Source organism: Stegastes partitus, unplaced genomic scaffold (genome assembly GCF_000690725.1).
Source record: "Stegastes partitus isolate 25-593 unplaced genomic scaffold, Stegastes_partitus-1.0.2 Scaffold1463, whole genome shotgun sequence".
Classification (NCBI taxonomy): Eukaryota; Metazoa; Chordata; class Actinopteri; family Pomacentridae; genus Stegastes; species Stegastes partitus.
This window is the reverse complement of record NW_007579194.1, coordinates 55,912-77,527: the sequence shown is the minus strand read 5'-3', so window position 1 is coordinate 77,527 and position 21,616 is coordinate 55,912. Positions and strand designations below refer to the sequence as shown.

Below are 21,616 nucleotides of genomic sequence, written 5' to 3'. Positions count from 1 at the left end.
TGCTCGATTACTTTTGCGCCTGCAAACATGTAATTTCTAAACGGTTAATGGAATATCTTTGTTAAACCACTTGATTTAAAGCTTTAAGTCGACACATCAATCACACCTTGATTGCTTTATTTAAAACCCACTGTGGTGGCAGACAGAGGCAAAATCATACAAATGCTGCTGAAAAAATACCTACTGACCTGACGGTAGACAAAAAGAAAGCATAAATCAAAGAGAGAATGAGTAGTTTTGGGCAGTACAAGAGTTTTTAGATCTTGTTAAAATAAAACCTTGGGGTAAAAATGAAAGCTTAAAATACTGAGTCAGTAAAAAGCTGAACACCTTCTCTGTTCCTTTTTATTGCATGTTTACTTCAGCATGGACCTCAACGTTTTTCTCGACAACTTTCTCAAACTTTCCAGCCCCGCAGCGAAACCTGTGCTACTGTGTGCATGTGTAGTTGAGACCGCTGGATAAATGGACCGTGAAACAACGTGGAATAACAAATGGGAGACTGCGGGGATGTTTTATTGGACTTTTGTCTGCGAGGCTACTCAGGAGATCACAGTGTTCACAGACTGACAAATGGAAGCTCTGCAAAGCCACAAAAACACAAGTACACCTACACACAACCGCACATCACTTCATACACTGCACTGGTATTAAAACCTATTGTGTGCATTCACGTGTGTCTGTATGTACGTTCAAATATAAATAAATTAGCTCAACAGTTTGAGTTCTGAAAATAAATTCTATTATGTTAAACCATTAAGCTACAGCTCTACAGTCAAAGGTATTTTTAATCACTAGTGTTAACCGAGACGAAGAAAAATTAAGTTATCAAGCCAATTTCATTAAGTTACCTCAACTATAATTGAGATTCAAATTAACTGATGCAGAAATTTGAGTTGAAATTGCGCCCAAAGGAAGTTGATGCAACATTAATATTTCATTACCACCCCCACAGAGCTTCTATGTGATCTCATCTATTTTATTTGTTCATTTTATTCTTTTTATTTCTTTTATATTATTCATTTATTTATTCAATCTATTCACCATAACTATGACTGTTATTTTAACTACTTCATCGTTGTTGTGATTATTATTATGGTTATTATTATCACTATTGTTATAATTTTTGTTACCGTTTCCGTTCTGGTTATTTTTGTTGTATTATTGTAAGTATTTGTATATTTCACTTAATTAATATTGTTATTTGATTCTATTTATTAAATTCCTTTTCCTGTTTTTACTTATGATTAAAATTTAAACAGAGTGGTATATCTTTAGTATATACACCTATCTTATCTCACTACATAACCGATGTTTATATAGCAATTTATAAAAGCAATTTTGGTGCTTTTATTGTTGTGTTATTGGTGCTGCATTGATTTATTTTATAAATCTTCTACCACTTTTAACTCTATTGCTCCACTTTTGCTTCTCTGGTCTGTTTCCTTTCTGTTTGGCCTTCTGTTGTTCTTCTGATGGTCTTCCTGAGCGTCCTTCTTTCTGTCAACTCTGTTTTTAAAGGTGCCCTATAAATAAAGTTATTTTAGTGTGTGTGAGAGTCAGAGCTGAACAAATCTCTTGTGTACGGTGGATATTTGTCAAAACTGGTCTCATATCAAACTAGTAAACCAGAGACTAGAGGGAGGACATCCAGCCTGGAGGCAGTTATTTAGTCTGATGTGTTAATCCATTATTAAGTTCTTAAAAGTCAGAAGAGACGCATTAAGAAAACAGTAAAGCGGTAAAATCATGAATCTGTTCGATCTGGGTGTTTGATGGTGAATCTGAGCAGAACCTGGTGATTCTGTGACTTCATCACCTCAGTTGTAATGTGTAATAGATTTAATCCTGTTTGAGGTTTTCAACATCATTACCTCGGTTTAAATGAAGCAATTAGGCCAAATCAGCAGCAGGACATTTATGGTGCAGCCTCCATCTTCATCAAGCTCACATTTGCCACCTAGAAAGTGATTGGTGGTGTCGACTGCAGACTTGACACTCGCGCTAAATCATTCTCGACCGCGTTCGACCACTGCAGCCTCCTGATTTCAGATTCCTGAGCATGTCCCGATCCAGCGGGGATGAGCAAATGGAGTCTGAAGGCTAGAAAGTGGGTTGAACAGAACTTCTGCCTGCTTCTTTCCTCGTCGGTGGCTGTGTGGGGGGCTTCTGGGTAGTCGAACACTTTTTTTTCGAGCCGCTAATTTAAAAGCAGGGCATCTGCAGCTGCAGCTCGCTGTCCAACCTGGATTAGAAAATCTCAACCACACGGGGATAACAAGCTCCGCCTGTCAAACTGACCGGTGGCCTGCCTGAGAATGATTTCTACACTTTCTGCTTGAGTTTGCAGCCTGATAACCTTTTCTCTGTATAAATCCCACCATGCCTGAAATTGCTCCATTGGCTTAATCAAAATCCCAATTGTCCATGCGCCGTGAAGTTCCCAAAGAAGATGATGAATGAATGAATAAATGCATATTTTAAAATGGAGGTATGAGGTAAAAATCAACAGATGATAAAACGAGATTCAAATGCCTCCTCTGTACACTACACATGCACTTCTCTTTGCTTTACTCTGATACGGTTGAGTCTTGTGCAACCCTCCAGCTTCACATGAAATTTAATATTTAACACAAAAAGCTTCAGGCCTCTGTCTTCTTAGCTCTCTTACAACATCAGAAGAGTTTACTCAGTCTGTTTCATGTTTTAAAGCCTGACAAAAACCAACCAAAAAACACTGTCGTCACCACCAACAGCAGCAGAATCCAAAGAGGAAAGATCAGTTTCTGCAAACGACAAAGTAACGGGCGGAAGAGAAGGAAAATTTGAATACGAGACGCATTAATCTAATTCACTCGGATACTGACGGATGGTGATTACGCTCATTAAATCACAAAGGTTGTTTTTCCTCCAATAAATATGTAAATAGACAGTTATCATGCTTCACCTTGAGCTACAACATCAGGCCTCTCAGAGCTCCTGTTTGCATCATGGTTATAGTAAAATAGCGGCAAGTGACTAGCAGAAACACTGCACAGGAACAAGTGATAACATTAAAATGCAAATGTTCCTCTTTAAGCTAAGTGGACATTACGGTTTCCATTCAGTCTGCTGGGGAACAGAATTATCATATTTATGAAATGTTCATTATCTAGGACAGTCACTCCTCCTCCTCTGCTTGTTCTCCTGTGTGACCTCACTTATTCATATTGTGCTTTTCTCCTTAAAAAAAAATCCCAAAACTGTCACAGCTGTGGCCATATTTTGAGTTTATCTTGAAAGCCTCACTATGAAGCAGCACATTCTGGCAACACGGGAGCTAAAAATACCTCGACTGTGATTCAGCATGCCGTCACTCTAATTAGAAAGGGGATTGAAAAGGTCTTTCTGGACCTAAACTTTGCCTGTGAGTTCATACTGTTGAATGTAACTTCAACATCTTGCTAAATCTGGCAAGAAGTTATTTGTTTTCTTTTATTTTTAGAGATTTTGTGCTTTCTGCTCTAAACACTCCACTAGAGGGTCGCCCGAAATATGAATTGAATTTGAGCTGCATGCAGATTTACTAGAAAGCAAATGACACAAAGCCAAACTAGAAAAAATGTGAAATCATAGCAGACATTCAACACAGATATTACAATTTTTCTGAGTCGCTTTGGTAACATTTCTCAGATCAGAATTGAAATTCTCAAAACTACTTGTTCAATCTTCGCATCATTGTGTCACTTGTGCACATCAAAAAAAGCAGTTTCTCATTACTTTGAACAAGTTCTAAATGCTTTGGTACAGCCACGCAAATGATTATGTACAGTTCTCTGCTGTTTCCTACATTAACAATTGCTTATGTCATGTTGATTAAAATGTAGTATAATGGGTCTCTGTTGAATAGTCTCACCTCCACAACATTTAGACTTTAGTTCATTGCATAAGTCTTTACGTGCAAAATAGTTGAACAAGTTGTCAGAATATGTCGAGCATGTTTCTGTACATTTCCATCTGTCCTGAATTGGTAGATTGCTCCCAGGTGAATCTTGATTTTCACCAATGAAGGGAAATGTATGTAGCATAACATAGATTAACCAATAACCAACCAGTTTTCTGAAATAGCTCAAAGGTGCATCTTATGAACCATCAACAGACAGGAATGTCATGAGTTATAAGAAGACTGCACTGTATTTCCTACAGCACTGCATGTACAGTTTTCCCTAAGGAGACTGTCCTATGTTCACATTTCTATTTTTGTTTATTCTTTGTGCTGTGCAGTGCGGTCTTTTCCTTTCTGTATCGCAGTGACATGGTCTGTCAACAAACTACAGTACAAACAGTAAATGTGAATCTTGTCCAGTCCCTTGCAATCAATCTCCCACATACACTAAGCTGTAACCCACAATTTACTATAATTGTCATCAAAACTTCAGCCATAGTTTACATCAGAACATCCCTCCAGAGTACACGGCTATATTGACAACATGACTAAAGAATTTGACCGTCTTATCCGTACACACTGACACAAGGACTTGTCATTCTGATGACACGTTCATTGAGACAGACATTTAGTTTTGAGAGAGGAACTATGGATTTTGAGCAAGTAATTGCCTTTTGCAGGTAATTCATGTACGAATTGTTTTGAGAAATGCACTTACTGTTTTGCAAATGTCGAGGATGATTCGAAAAATGTACCAAAGTGACTGAGAAAAACTGTAAAAGGCCTGTTTGCAGAATGTACCGAACAACAAGCAACATGGATGTTTGTCTTGTTGTCAGCATCTCCACCGTTACACAACAACCGTCCATCAAATTTTAATGCCATTCAAAGTCCCTCACAGAATTGAAATGATGAATACCATTTTAGACCATAGAAAGGACATTAAACAGTAAAAAAAATCAAGGATGTTCTTTAAAAGATTCTGACCTGCCATCGTTGAAATGCCGAGGACGACGCCGATGGATAACTCAATCTGTGTGCCCTGAAAAACAAACACACAACAGAAGTTAGACTGAAAAACTCTCCATCCATTTATTATTTATGTGTTATGACATAAGACACATATCTGCTCATGTTCGTTTTAAAAATTATATTTAGAGAGAAGTTCAGAAATAGTGTATTTAACTGAGCTGCATCTTCTGTGTATTGTTGTCCAGATAGAAGCTCGACAGTGGACAGAAATTTATGGTCCACGGTGCCACAACAAATCAAGCCTCACCGAGACACTTTTCATCTCCCACAAATCACACACCTGTTTATTTGTGCTATTTTAGGCTTTGGCAGAAGCTCTCAGTCTTATTTTATGGTTTCTGTCTTTAGAGTTTTATCTAATAGAAAATGGAAAACAACCTTCAGGATGCATTAGTTGCCTTAAATAAAAAAGGGGGCAGCTGTGGAAATCACAAAGTACAGCCAGACCTTTGGGTTTACATTTCATTTGTTTGTTCTGTTTGGGTTCCTTTGAACACAACATTTCTTTGCCTGTGGCGAGACGAACGAAAGGGCAAAAACAATCCAACAGCGTCAAACTATATTATTTTCTTGTTCTCCCTCTGTGCTTTCTGCATGCGTATGTACACAACAGATTCTTCATGTACACTTCCCGGTGTGGAAATCCGTCATCCCCACTGAGCTGCTCACCACCGCAGGACACTTACAGCCACTATCATAATGCAGTTGTCCAGGAATCCAAATCCGACAAAGGGGAGCGCGTTGTGCAGCAGAACTGTGAAATAAACACAAACAGCAAATCAGAAACAGACAAAAGCAGCAGAAAGTAAACAGAGTGATTCTGCATTATTAATAATAATTTTAAAAAAAAAACTGTGGAAGGTAATCAAGCAGCATGGAGCTTTAACCCTCTTCAGGACGTTTGGGGTCTTTTGGACCTCAGGCCATTTGGTTGAGGTGACAGGTATTTTTATTTTATTTTTTTAAAAATGTAACAACAGGGACATTTATCATGAATTTGGAACAAAAAATACATCAGCTTATCAGAAAATGTATTCAACACAGTATAAAAGTCTAGCAACATTAAAGTCCTAAATAGGGTTAAGAGAAGAAACATGAGGCAGTTTGCAAAAAAACCTTGCGCTCTAAATAACTAAAAAGCAGCATAACATTAGACTTTTTTCAAATCAAATGTATTTTGTATTTGAAAACAAAAACAGGAAAATGCATCATAGACACCAAACAGTACAGTAATGCGTTCGTCTTTTTATATGCATAGACAGATATTTAGTGTGTATCAGATAATACAGACAGTTTGATGAACTGTCGCTGCTGTGAAAGTGAATTTTAAAATGCCGCCGACACTCCGGGAAAGTTTCTTTCTGTTTGAAGTTCAAGTGAAGTTCAGCGGAGTTAAACTGATTTGGAGAGAAGTGCTCGTTTAAACACGAGTGTTTTCCAAAGCAGCTTTATTCTGTCGCAGCTCTGCTTCAGCAAATATTAAGAGCTTTCAGTCCTGCCGCGGGAGTCTCAACGCACAAAACACCTACTCACTCAGCTCCGAAACAAACACTAATGCTACACCAGAGGCAGTTCTGATCTGTAAATGTGCGCCGGAATGGAACGACGAGAGCTCTTCATCTCCCGCTGCAGAATCAGAACCCGGCGTTAGGTTTGGACGAGAATAAACTAAACGAGAACTCAAGTGTGAAATCAAACAGCAGCAGTGAGAGACGACCGTCAGTGGGTATTTTTTCCCCTCTTATGTCTCTGGTATAGTTTCATATACTGACGAGTGTTTTACTACTGCAAGGTTTCATTCTAAACTCAGAAACTGTCCACGGAGATTTCAAAGCAGAGAACACCAGGACTCCTAAATTTTAATTTCACAGTCAGTATCTCTTATCTTAGCCAGACTCCTTTGAGGGTTTTGAGGATAAAACAGACTTTTATTGTTTTTCACCAAATATGCTGCAGGTCAGACGATTAAAAACTGAGTCCTCTGGCTGCGTTAGTTCTGATTACTGCACTTTCTGTGGTGGATAAAATCAGGTTTTTCAGCGTTGGTGGGTATTTTTTAAAATTAAAAAGTTAACCTTTGGGTAATTATAAGAGATTTTATCAGTTCATTTGTTTTAAGGGAAACCCTAACTCCCTTTTCCGCTTTATGACTGATGTGAATTGATTATGTGAGCTCTCTTCTGGTACTAAAAAAACTTTACTCCCTTGTTATACACTGGAACTATACTTTTCTTTTCTGTAAAGAGGCACTGACAGAGGGTCTGATCCCTGTGCTTTCTTCTTCATTTAATATTTCGATTAGGGCGTCTAGTGTGAGAACCCCAGAATCGCGTTACTGCTTTTTGCAGATGATGTGGTTCTGTTGGTGCACTGGGCAGGTTTGTAGCAGCTTCCAACTCTGAGGCCACGGTTCTCTGATGAAAACCAGCTAATTGCTTCCTCTGAGTGGTGGGTGAGTTTGCTGCCTCAAGCAACGGAGGTTAGGTATCTCAAGATCTTCTTCATGAGTCATTGGAAAATGGAGCTTGACTGCAGCATCAGCAGTGTTGCAGGCCTCGTACCGGACCATCGCGGTGTAGAGGAGGCCGAGTGGCAATGCAAAGCTCTGGATTTACCAGTCGATCCACATTCCAACCCTCACCTATGATCGTTAGCTCTGGGAAGCAACTGAAAGAACGACATACAAGCAGCCAAAATTAGGCTGTGTTCCAATTTTCATACGTCCACACTACATAGGACGCCAGAAAAAGATTAAGTATGTCCCAATGCAGTAGCATGTCAGAAATACTTAGATGTCCTACGACAGTTGAAACCAGAAGTTGACATACACTGTGTAAAAAAAAAAGATGCATTACCTTCTTTTTTTCCTCACTGACATTAAATGCAACTAAAATTTTCCTGTTTTAGGTCCAGCAAACTATTGGGAGAAGCTTGGGGAAGGAAACCCAAAACGTTTGACCCAAGTCATACAGTCTAAAGGCAATGTTATCACATACTAAGGAAATGTATGTTTGCTTTTGATTTGGCAGAAAGTAATAAAAAATTCTCTAAAAAATTCTCTCTGTCATTATTCTGGCGTTTAGCAAATAGAAATAATTTTGGTATCCCTAAGTGACCTAAAAGATTAGTCTGATTTAATGTCAGACAGTGAGAAAAAAAGGTTATGTGTCTTTTTATATAGTGTATGTAAACTTCTGGTTTCAGCTGTATACATGCAGTCAGATTTTACAGCATACAATCCAGCATGCTCATTCTGACCCACAATCCTCTGCACAGTTACATCACATATGTTGTGGTATCCAGCGACTGTGACAGTCAAAGTTTAAAACACAACATTAGGATCAAGTAGTCAGTCCAAATCGTATGCATTGTGCAGGAAACTGTGTGTACTTTGAGAGAGCAGTTGTAGAAAAAAAAAAAAGTATTAGATCTGGAACGCAGCCTGAGTTTCCTCCGTAGGGTTGCTGGGCTCAGACTTAGAGATAAGGATAGTTTGGGAATCCACAGGGAGCTCAGAGTAGAGAAGCTGCACTTTTGCATAGAAAGGAGCCAACTGAGGTGGCTGATTAGGATTCCTCCTGGTTTCCTGGCATGTCTAAGAGCCCCGGGTAGATCCAGAACTCTCTGATGGAATTATAATATCTCATCTGGGCTTAGGGAAGTAGAAAGTGTAGCTTGGGAGAGGGACGTTCATTTGGCTCGTTTAGCCTGCTGTCACCAGCTCTAGACTTTGGCTCCAAGTTTCAGCAACATTCTCTCAGTTTGGCTCAGAGGAAACTGATAGATTTCATCACTCATAGAGCCATCATGGTGTTGTGGTTCAAGCACTGCAGAGATGGTTTCTTACAGTAATGATAAAAAAGCACACTGACTTTCCAAAGAAGTCATCAACAACTCCTGTAACTCATAGTAGAAAGACATGACACACAACACAACGACTCACAGCTGCATCTGAAACGCAGACAGCCAGATGAGTCAGCGTTTTACTTTAAGCTTTACTCTGCTGCGTTACAGTTTGTTTACTGAGGAGCCGAGGCAGCAAACACAACGCAGTTCAGCTCACCAGGAGGAAAGGCAGAACGCTGAAGTATTTCTCATATGAAGTCTTTGTTTTTCCTTGTCACAAAGCTGTCTGTTCAATTTTACAGTGTGAGAAACAAAAAACAGACGAACGCAAGATAACAGGAATGACGTCGGGTTTTTACAGCAGGCTGCCTGACCTCTCAGCAGGAGTAGAGGACGAGGGAAAGCTGAGGTCAAATCGCTAGCTGAGACCACAGAGCGATAAACGCCGGCAGAGGTTTTTAGTTATGCAGGTGGATTACAGATAGAGCTGCACGATACCGGGAAAAAAAAAAAAACTGTTGTTCTGTGATATATATGCTGTGATAGGAGAAATATGGACATTTTCACCAGATGACTGAAGAAATAAGGAGAGTGCATCTGCATAGAAAATGAAAATATCAGTTTGGAACCATTAAATAAGGTGCAGCACTGGTAAAGACATCCAAAATAGTTTTTAGCTTTGGATGGGATTCAGATCTGACTGAATTAATTAGTTGTGTTGCCAACGATTGCCACTGCGTGTTTCTTTCTGTTGCTGAAATTTTATCATACAACTGATGCTGCATTTGATTTTGCAGTTAATATTTCCTTTCCAGGGTTTCTCTCCACTTCCTGCTCATTTTGCTGGGCACATGTGAAGCCTGCAGATTGGTTTGGGAAAATGAGTTTTCTTTTTGTATCGAGCAACAACAACAAAAAAAAGGTGTACTGTGATGTGTTTGAGGTCGTTTGAAACAATATATTGTGCAGCTGTAATTAAATTTATGTCAGTGTATGATGTTCCATCTGTAGGGAGGAAAACACAAATCCATAATAAACCACTTTGGTCTTTAATCTTACATGAAGAGCTTCAGATTTTCAGTGAAATAAATGTTTGGTAAGCAAACAACTGCTTTTGTCTCTCTACAATCTTTGTCTGTATTTTCTATTGCTTCAGCTGTTTGCTACATTTTAAGTTCCAATATTAACATTTATAGGCAACATGCCAACATTAAATGAACAATTAATAGCTCATAATTAAATATCACAGTCTTTGGTTTTGCTTGTGGTTTGCTTCAGTTTCTGTTCTTCTTTGTGTGTTTTCTCTCCTTCCTGGTTTCACCTCAGCTCATCTATCAGCCTCTGTATACAGATTCTTGTCTCTTCCCGTTTCAGTTGCCAGTTTCCTTGCTTACCTGACTGACTGTTCCTCCTGAACTTCTGCTTCTTTGAACCCTTTGGTTTGACTTCCTTTCTTTCTCACTTCAGTTTGTTTCATGCTTTTGTTGCCCATTTTCAGTTAACCTTTGCCTCCTGTGTTTCTTGAAGTGATCTTTGTATCAGATTAGTTATTAAAGCTCACTTGTTGTTGTTGGAAACCTGCCTCGTGTGTCTGCATATCGTCCTCTTTAAACACTCCACACAGAAAGCATTTATGAATGCATTTGGAAGCCTCCTGTGGATGACTGAAGGCTGCTTTTATATCAGCATGAATGAGAATATGGTAAAATGTAATCATAGAAATACAGTTTCTGCTTTAAGGAGCACGTTCTGTACAGGGCAGATGGTATAATTCACCATCATTTATAACAGAATTCCTGAATAAAACTGCTTGTAAAATTCTGTTAAAGGTCTTAACAGGTTGTGAATAGAAACAGGAGAGGATTGTTCACTATGCTTTTGTAGATTGTAGTTGCTGACTTTAAGTGTTTCCTGGTGCCCATTTATTTTAAATACTCGTTTTATTTCTGAGTACATCTATTTTTGTTAATGTTCACACCTGCATATGTTTGCATGAATTTGTTGCAGCTGTTACATTAGTCATGATGAATTCAGCTTCATCAACAAGTCTGTTTCCACATAGGAGTTTCTATCTTCACCTGTTTGTGTTCTCATTCGTGGAAGTCTTGTGTTCTGCTAACTACATGATGGAACAGCTACATATTAAGTTGCATTGATGTCAGGAGTCAGTACCACTGCGAGACGGTTGAAAGTGGGTCGGAACCAACAAAATGCATCATAATGTTTTGCTTTCTATTCAGACAACCTTCCTCCTGCTTCTACTTTTCCGATCTTGTAGTGTAGTTGTCTCATAGACACAAGTTTTGGGCTGCTATCCTCAAAGGGGTCTGCACAGACTCTTGTGGACTTGGAGAGACGACAAAAATTTACGCTATGCGGATCATAATGGGCTTGCAGATGAGGAAAGTATAAAGCCTTAATTGTACTCCCGTACAGACAAAAACAGGCTTTGTTAGTTGCAGTTATGGTACTACTTTTCTAGTTTTCTGGAATCTGCTTGAAGAACTCTATACCATATGCGTGCACGTATTTTACGCATTTGTATACTCCTGCCAATATGCAAACTGTTGCAGCATAGTTTATATTTGCAGCTCACAAATTTTGGGCTGCATCCTGACGTCTGCCGAGTGGTCGTGTGGATTTTTGTGAACTTTGGGAGACATAATTTACATCTCGTGGGTGCAGAAAGTATAAAGTCTTGACCATATCTCCTTATGGATGCACACACAGACAGTTGCAAAATGAATGGCTGTGTAGTTGTTGCTATTACATGATTACGCTGTGTTCTATACATAAACAGTAAATCGTATATTATTCTGCACATGCATGCTGCTGCAGAGCATTAATATGGCAGACTTGGGATGATGCCAGAATTTCTGTGTACGCAGACTCTTGTGGATGTGGATCATATTACACTCAATTTAGGTATGCGATGAACTTAGTGAGTGAAATTTCCAAGATCCTTTGATATGATGGTGATATAAATGGGCCCCGATTACCTTTGATGAGTGCCTTGTGTCCACATGAGACCACACACTTCAGTTTGTCATATTTTTGCACACCTTCCTCTGTACTATCATCACACGTAGTTTATGTTACTTCATGTAATCCTTTAGCTTCCACTAACTGGAGCATATACAGTGCAGCTCTTCCTTTCCTTTGGGTAAACCACATAAACAACCTGCAAGTAATGAATCACAGCATCCTGCTAATTGATTCTAATCAAGATTGGTCTTCATTCATCTTCCCAGTGGACTGACTGGCTGTCATGCTGCAAGATTAATGAGCAGGTTTCAAACCTACTGTGTATGTACTCAGTCTGTACATGTGCAAAAAAAAAAAAGAAAAAAGATAAAATAAACCATACAACAAGAATAAAAAATAAATAATTTCTTACCGTATCTTAACTGTGCTGCAGTAGGTGGTGCAATTTCCAGCTGCCCTGAAAAAAAAGAGGAAAAAGAAGTGTTATGAAAGTATTCAAGTCTCTTCTGGTCTCTTTTCTATGGAAGGAAAAGTCAGGATGAATGTCAGACAGTTCTTAAATGGAAAATGCGATCAAGTCAGGACCTTTTGGGTACAGAGAGGGGAGGAAAAAAAAGTAGGTAAGGGAGGAACCTTTAGCAACATGACAGAGGAGATGAAGACCAGTCAGAGGAAGGAGTGAGGAAACAGCATCTCCCCTGAGACAGAAAGGATGAGGACAAAAGTGACGTCAACAAATGATAATCATGGTGCCAGTCAGGCCTCAGAAGAGAAGGAACACTGATGAACAGGCGCGCAGGAGACGAGAAGTGATTTTTTTTCTGCCTTCCTATCAACAGATTTAAAGCACCAACATCTAGTGTAACCTAGACAAAAACTAAATGACTCTTCTGAGATCGAATAAAAAATTCTTCAACACTGTGACACTGACGTTAAAGAGAAACCAAAGTTAAAGAGCTGTAAACTCGATTGGAGATAAGAGACAGCAGAATAAAATCAGGCTGGATGTGCCACATTTACGAGACAGCGACTGGAGCGTGGAGTATGACAATAATTGCATTTAAGGCCGAAGACACAAGGTTGGGTCATTTCCTTTGCAGGCTCGGTGAAATTGGATGCCATGAGGCCAGTGGAAATGTTAGCCCACATAATGAAGTCTGTCCCTTCACTTCCAGGTGTTATTGCACCGCTGCTCAGTTAACCAGCTGATTTCACTCGGTGCTGAAGGCAGCTGAATTCCCAACAGAGTCTGTTTCAACTACTACGACTCCCAAGACACTCTAATGCATCCACACTTTACTCCCTCACGCACTACTGGCCTCGCTACAAGTTAGAAAAATGTCCAAATGCCAAAATCCAGACTTGTTTTCTAGGAAGGAGAACTGTCAATTACTGACTCTGGGCCAAGACCACCTATATAAAAACGGCTTCTGGATTTACAGCTGGAACAGTTTTGACTCTGCAGCCACTTAAAATATCAATTTAGTTACAAAAAGGATTCAGTTTGGCAATTTAAAATTCCGTCACGTCACAAAATGCATAGAAAACATTTTTTAATTTCCTTAATCTTGTCTGCTTTGTTCATCTGCATCCATCTAATTCTTGCTTCTTTCTTCCTCTCAGGACTCGCCGTCTATGGCACCAGTTCAATGTTCAGTACCAAAGTTTGGCTATTAGAGGTAAATAATTCCTTATCTTTAACATCATGGAGCTTTATAATGCATTTTGGACAGTGTTAGTGGAATTGTGTTGGATGAGTTTGGCTAGAAAACGCCATGAAAATGGAAAAAATGTTTAAAAATTAAGAAGAACAAAAGCTTTGTTCACTAGAGACTCAGGATGCTCTGCTGTGGTAGAAAAATGTCTGCAATAAGTATTAATGGTTGCAGTGCCACTATATACGGCTAAATGTTGGAAAAGCAAACCACGTCCGACTTGCCGTAGCTTCTGACAGAACTATAGATATCTGCAACGTCATGTTTCCAAATCGTAAATCATAGATCATAAATCATAAAAACGTCAAACATCACTGTGTCTGTAGTATGCAGAGCCAGAGTTTATATTGGTAACCTATGGAAACACTAAATGTTGTACATGTGGATTCCAACAATTTTTAATTTAATTCATTTAAATCATTTATGATCTATTTTGTTGTATTTGTGTCATACTGCACAGAAGACATTTGAGTTCTCTCTCCTTCTTCGCGGTTGTTCTGTTTCCTTAGAGGTGCAGGACTTTATATTGCAGTGCAACATGAGGCCATAGTGAGGAAAACTGAAACAGGAGTAAATTAAAACACCGAGAAAGTGGCTGGAGGGTTAAACTGCAGATATCTGAAACTTGAATTACAACCAGTCAAAATTCAGCCTCAAATATCTGCTGCTGAGCTGTAGATTTATGTCATTAGAAACTCCATAGACATGAATGATGATAACATTTATATCAGTAAGAACGACATTGTGGATATCTGTAAAAATTAATTTTGACAAAAAAAAAAGAACCAAATCAAAGACATCTGCACTGTTCAGTCTGGCTATTAAATGTTAAACCAGGCCGCCATGGTGTCGGATTACAAACCTCTTAGTTCAGCCTTCAGTCCAAACCTCCGTCTCACGTTTCTCACACAACAATAGACAATTGTTCACCTGAATGACGACCTTTCATTGGAGTGAAAACGCTCCCCAGACGTTCACTGTGTTCATCATCAGCGCTCATATAGATCTGTCACTGCCTCTAGCTTCTGCAGCTGCTTGTGCATAATGAAATATTGTTCATTTCCCCCCATGAGCATCGTTGCAGCCATTATCTCGTTTCACAGGTTTTGTAAAATCCTCTCACCTCCACCGACGTCAACTCGCAGCAAACTGGCAGCGATGAAGATTCTTTTCTGCGGAGGATGGATCGTACTTCGTACTACAAACCGTTTCTCCCCCGTTTATCGCTCATTCAGGGCTTGTTTAAGGATTTAATTAATCCTGTGATCACCAGCATGAGCAGAATTACTGCTGCATCCAACACATAACTGTTCTCACCTAAGTCTTCCTGATGCTGAATTATTCTCAACTGCTCTATCTGCCGATACCCACTGATGCTACACAGAGGAATCAGTTTTTCATCAAAACAACCCAAGTTTCACTCTACTGGATGTATCCAAGCAGTGATTATTGCCAGTTTAAGAAGAAGAAAACATTTCACACATCTTCGAAGTACGGAAGTAAAGATAACAGCTATAAGGCTTATTCTAGTGAACCTCAACCACCGTCAGACGGGTGATAATAAATCAAACCCGAGAAGGTCGGTTGAATTAGTCACCTCCTGAGTCGAGGGCAGCGCTGTCAAATCATGTGCTGTGAAAGGCCACGAGTACAGCACAGCTCAGTATTCACTCCTGTGTGTTTTCTACCATCTACAGCTTTTTTTCTTCTTCTGCCAGTTATTGTCTAAAACTTTCAAAAACTTTTAGAAGATTAATTTTCCCAATCTTCAGATAAACTTTTTATCCATTAGCTCACTTATGATTTTTGTGAAAATCACCAGATTTAGTATTCTAATCACTGCATCCTGGAATCATTGGAATAATCTGGTGTTACTTTTAGCCCTCAAGGTATTTGGAGAGTCATGCATGATAAATATCTTAACCTCAGGGCTCGATGTTAACATTTGTAAGACTAAAGTTCAGTTTTGTTTTAAATAATAGGAGCATCTGCCATGATCAACCCCTCTCATATCATATAATCTGTTTGTTTTAATACTATATCATAAAAATGAAAAGGAAAAATCAACTTTAGAGGTTAAAGAAACTACAGAGTCACCATTTATAAACGAGAAAGTACTTTTCTGAAGCTCAGAACATAAAATTGTGGTTAAAAATGAGCTCATTTCATTGGATCCCCTTTAGCTCCCGCTGTAGTTGCAAATCCTTTTGGAGTCTGCACAATGAAAAATGTTGGCTGGTAATTAGTTTTTGCATGTTTCTGGCTCACCTAACTAATGCGCCAGACAGCAGACAACGTAGTCAGACTCTCCTGAATGAAAATGCAGCCGATTATTTGTCTAATAGCTATCCGTCCCACTAAGAAATGAAAGGAAAAAAAAGCCCGACACATCATTCTGGGCCCATTTCGGTGGCCTGTTCCCGCTGCATTTTCTCATCACTTACAAAGAATGAAAACGCAGCTGAGTCACCGTCTCACGGCGAGTCACATGGAATAAAAAAAAAATCCATTAATAAGATACAGAGTCCCTTAAGAAGATATTTCTCCTCCAATCCTCTGGGCTTCATCCAGCCCATTTATTAGAACCCTGATGGCTGACATGGTCGTCTTTTGCCCCCCAAATGCTTTTGGTACAAAGTATTGATTGCATGGAGTCTTATATCCCCCCCAGACTTCAATTTCGACAGAATGAAAACATTTAATGGGCTGTGATAAGTCACAAACCAGGAGCATGATTAAATACCAAAGCAGCCATGTTTCATTCTTTTCAAGCCTTGTCCAATCATACATCCGCCCTCTGCTGAATCACCCACATCTGGCAGCTGATAAAGAGCGTCTTTACAGATCCACTGCAAACATGTCACCATTTCAGTCACAGATCTTAACAGCTAATTGCTGGATCAGCGACAGCCCTTCTGTCAAGCATTTTCTATACACCACCTACAAAATCCCCGAGACCATGAAAAGGCTGTTAAATGTCTCAACAATCTAATCATTACGAGAAAAAACACACCCCACTGGATGTGCAGAGCGGTGTGAGCGAGGACACACTATATAAAAGTTTGAATATGTACTGTACTCTGATCATCTAATATTTCACTGGGTCTGTATGCCCTTGGTGAAAGGTACAACTCTATATTCCCCATTTAGACAGCCAGGCAGCACCTGAAAGGATAAATCGAAGAAGCTCTTATTTTAAATTAACTCTCAATCTCATCAGAAATCAGTACAGTCTTGTAAAAAAATGTCAAATGATTGTAAACTGCATCCATTCTGAATAATTGCAATAATTCTACATTGACAAGTGGAGGATTTTGTCTTATTAACCATCAAAAACACAAACTTTAGAAAGACTATTTTGAAAATACAGGACTCCCAAGTAGAAACTCAACAACACTGAATAAACCTGTGATTAGTAAGCAACTAAAAAAAAAAAAAAATCAGTGGAAACAAGTTACAGTAGAAGTGGTCGTTCTCCTGAAATGACTCCATGGACAGTGAACTACTTCCACAATCTAGCTGTGAAAACACAGACGGACGAGAGCTTCAGACTGTTCACAGGGGTTATTTAAGGAAATCAGAGTTTCTGTGTTAGCTCAGACACAAGAACGTTGCATAACATCAACCTCTGCGGACGATATCCAGGACAAAAAATAGTTTGCTCTGCAGTATGAATCTGCAAACTTTGCTAAAGGACAAGCCTGATGAATGTTGGGAGAACGTTCTTTGGTCAGATGAGATCAAGATAAATTTGTTGGGGGTCAGATGGAGTCCAGCATGTTTGGTGTGAACCTGCCCAGGACGACTACAGTGAATGCATAGTCCTGACAGTGAAACATGTGGTAAAATGGAGCTGCATGAATGCAAAATGTGTTGGAGAGATGACTTTTATAGATGCACCATGAATGTCTGTGGACAAACCAACATACTGGATGCAGAAGAGGAGTATTCCAGGAATATAAGCATCCAAAACACACTCTCAGGAGTTTCTAAAGAAGAAAAAAAAGATGTCACCCAACTAGAATCCAACAGAACACCTCTGACTTACTTTATTGAGCAGCGCAGCACAACACAATCCTTCCTTGTGCAACACCAGAGGTCTGACTCTGCCATTATAGGTAATGGTGGACGTATTAAATATTGAAAAATAAATTAAAGATTTGAATCTCAGTAATGATTTGTTGTGTTGAGATTCTACTGTGAGGCCTGAATTTTTAATACAGTAAACCTTCATTTATTGAATTGTACACAAGAGGAAACACTGCTCAACTTAGATTACTGTGAGGTGAGAGAATTTAGAATCGTTTGACTTTTAAGTGATTTTGCAGACAGACGGCACTTAAAGGCTAAAACTGAAAAGCTCTTATTCGGAATTTGCTCTCAATCTCAAAAGTCTGTCTACAAACATTTATATATTTGTGTGTTTGGCTGCTTATCTTTTTTCACCCCCAAGATTATTATAGCTTCACTTTGTTATTTTTCTTCCTTCCTCAGCTGCTTGCTGTCCTGCTGTTGTCTATGGCAACCAGTTACGCAACCTTTGTCTTGCTGTGATTGTTGGAAAAAGAGAGAAGAAAAAGAAAAAAATCACACATTGTTGTCTTCATTTTGCCTTGACAAAGATTTTTGTTTCTTGGTGGAAATGTGAGATAAGAATTCAGCGATGATGAATAAATGTCTGTCGCTTTAACTGAGATTGATTTGCCTAAATGAAAATGACAAATGGGGCGGAGAGATTTTCTGCAAATTCAGGTGTTAAACGGGCAGGGAGACGAACATTCGCAAGGGCATCTTTCATCACGAGTGTGTTTGTGCGCGACTGTCTTTGTCAGCGTGAGTTTAACGTGCACAATGTAAACTCCTCATTTTATCAGTTTTCCAGATGAAGGCATTTGCATCCTCCGACAGAGTGTCTGGGATGCTGTGCAAGTCTAACAATCAAGAGATTTGCATCCTTGCCATCTTATGTGAATTGTTCAGACGTGGAGGTGTGGAGTATCGCCGGTGTGCATGAGATCAAGGGTTCAGCGAGACAATAGAAGGCTCGAGTCATTCATCATCCGCACAGCACCTTGTTGTGATGATGCATGAGGCAGAGAAAGGGGGAAATTACACAGCACACAGAACGTGGGTTTGACAGGCATCAGCAAACGCAAAATGGGAACAAATTTGTGGTGAAAAGCACTTTTTCAAAAAGCAAGTAAGGGTGAAATTAATTAGTCTTAGAATGGGTGACAAAGAGAAAACTTACAATATATTTTAAAGGCTAAAACATAGTAAAAGCAATCAAGTCGTAGCCAAATGTGGGAAGAAAAAAAAAATTCACCTGCAGCTTGTGATTTGCATATAAAAGCCCAGTTGAAAGAAAAGTCATTTTTTCAATTCTTAGGAGACAAAGTTGGTCCTCACCAACCCTCCTCGGCACTTCTGAATGTCACATAACAGCAGAAAATAATGAGCAGCTTCTCTGTAAATGCTAAATTATCCACTCGGTATATTTCTGTGAGAAGAAAATACAAAGCAGTGGAGCGTGACCCTCCACACACACACAAACCGAAGCCTAGCGGTAAATTCTAGCCAAGAATTTCTCCTGCGACTTCGCTGAACTCTACACGGAGGTACAAAAATAAATACAGCAGTCTGTTCCCCCAGAGCCGATTTTGGAAGCCCTGTAAGGCCTGAAACAAAACACAGCAGCAGACGAAAACAAAAAAGCCACACAAAACCACAAATCCTCAGAAAGACCCTCCTGACAAATGGCAAACCACAAGAGGAGGAAGGAAAAGAAGGAAGCAGCCTGGTTTCCCATCTGGCTTAGAAACAAAGGACAAAGCAAAGAGGAAAAAATGGAAATGTTCTCAGTTGAGCAGTGGGCAGATTTAAATATCACAAAGATTCACATTCATGACAATATATGGCAATTATTTTTCATGCCTAAAAGTTAGATTTATACCAAATGTCCTTTATACTAGTGATGGGATGTACTGTGTTGAGACTTCGGAGCGTGTGTTGAGAAATCCAGGAAGTCCTTTATGAAGCGCCTATGGAGATTTGCTTCGTTAGGTGGCGAGTGATGTCACTGATGACGCATGAGGCCTCGCTGGTTTAGGAAGTGGTTCCAGTGCTGGCGTGACTTATGAACAAATATAAAGCTCAAAGAATCCCCGCAAAATTGGCACGCAGCGTTTATGTTGGAATGAATGAATAAATCGGAATGAAACTCCACATCACGGTAAACGCTCACCGCATTTTGCTGCTAGCAGATCCTAATCCAGTAATAGTTTTAGGTGCTGACACTGAATGAAAAGTGAAGCACATGCTCTGTCCTCCAGGTGAGTTAACGTCGTGCAGCTGCTGTCCCAGGTGTCACATGATCAGTGGAACCAAAGCACCTGTTCACTAATGGTACAGACACAAACATGCACACTGCTGTTTTCACTCATTACTGATAATGACAGCCTCTGTTTAGGTTCAGAAACCATCTGTCAGCCTATTTGCAAATATTTTATGTAGAAAACACATTGGGGACGTTATTCTAAAGTTGCAAGTATTCTTCATTTATTCCTCATACATTAAAGACAATGTTCAACATTCTATCTGTTGTATGTTTTTGGTAAAATATAATACACAGAAAAGTCTATGGGTGGAAGAGGGTTGAGGTACAAAACTGTGATATTTTAAATATCACATCAAATTTCTGTACCTTGAACTTGTTCCACCCATTTGCTGTTCTACAAAGTTTCATTGGTATTAGTAGATGGTTAACAAACTATTAACAAATGATCTGTAAAGTGTGAGTTAATGTAGTAGTTAAGTATTAGTTATAAACTTATTATGTTATTGAGACGTTATTCTAAAGTTGCAACTATTCCTCATTTACCAGCAGTTAATAAATGAGGAAGAGTTGCAACTTTAGAATAACGTCCCAATAACATATATAAACTATTAACTGATACTTAACAAGTCATTAGCAAGTAATTCACTAATGGCTTGTTCATGATCTATGACTGGTTTATAAGGTGTGGCTGTAAATCATTAATATACAGTTAACAAGTCATTTATAACTCATTAACTAACAATTTGTAAATGGTTTATTAACTATCTATAAGGCATCGTTATAAATCATCAACAAACTATTAACAAACACTTAAGTGGTTAATAACTCACTAATTAACAGTTTACAAATGATCTATGAACTAGTTATAACGGATAGTTATTACAAAGTGTTACCGAAAACACTTTGGCAACAAGCTCAGGTTTTTAGAAACAGAAGCATGCATCCCATGTAGGCTCATTTATGTGAGCTGCTTCCAGGTTCTGCTATTGTGCTTGCTAACACTAACACGCCTTCCCGCTACTCTGAGCCATTATTTCTGCCATGACAAGTCAAAATGTCTGCTCCTGTTTAATGCAGAACAGTTTGTCACCTTACGACTGGTTTTGCTTTATTTGACATGTTGGTGTATAAAGCAGCAGAGACGGGGAAGTGTGACTACACAGATTATTACTACTACAGCGCAGTGGCAGGAGCTGTGATAAAGCTGCTTACTGAGGCTGAGTTGCACAAGGTTCAGCTTCATCTTAAAAATAGCTTCTGCTCAACATTTGCAGTTTTTTTTCAGTCAGTGCAGTAATATTTCCACGAAGTTTCAACCATGGGAAAGTGGTTTATCAGAATTTACTCAACTGGGATTGTGTATTTTGGGCTGATTTACCCCCGTCTTACCTTCGCAACTATCTCAGGAGAAGCCTGGTCCGATGTTCGGCCCAGATTATTTGGTAAAGTGAGGGATTTACAGAGCCAGTTTTAAATTTTGCGTATTGCTACCAGACTCATTGAGGCGACCGCGATAATGTCAGACATGAGTTTAAATCACAGACTGCATATACAGATGGATGAACTCCTCCTTTTTCGAACAGCAGTTTTGAAGATCAATGTGGTGGCTCCGGCTGTTAACATCTTGGCAGTGCCTGACTCCTTCTAGCCTTTGGCGAATCCAAAACTAAGCTAAGAGGTGGATCATGAGAGAAGCTGAGGTGGACCATTAACTCTTCTGTCACTCAAAGCAGCCACACTCTTATTGATGCATCATTTTATACATTAATATAATTT

General features: G+C 39.2%; 1 protein-coding gene across 1 annotated transcript in view; it reads right to left on the bottom strand.

Moving 5' to 3' along the window:
- Positions 1-21,616, bottom strand: part of LOC103370666 (transmembrane protein 65-like) — a 53,932-nt gene that overhangs the window by 19,014 nt on the left and 13,302 nt on the right. The window contains exons 3-5 of the mRNA XM_008299795.1: positions 12,201-12,245; positions 5,644-5,711; positions 4,913-4,967 (exon numbers count right to left, since the gene is read on the bottom strand). Coding sequence (XP_008298017.1) covers positions 4,913-4,967; positions 5,644-5,711; positions 12,201-12,245 — 168 coding nt within the window. The remainder of the gene's footprint in view (positions 1-4,912; positions 4,968-5,643; positions 5,712-12,200; positions 12,246-21,616) is intronic.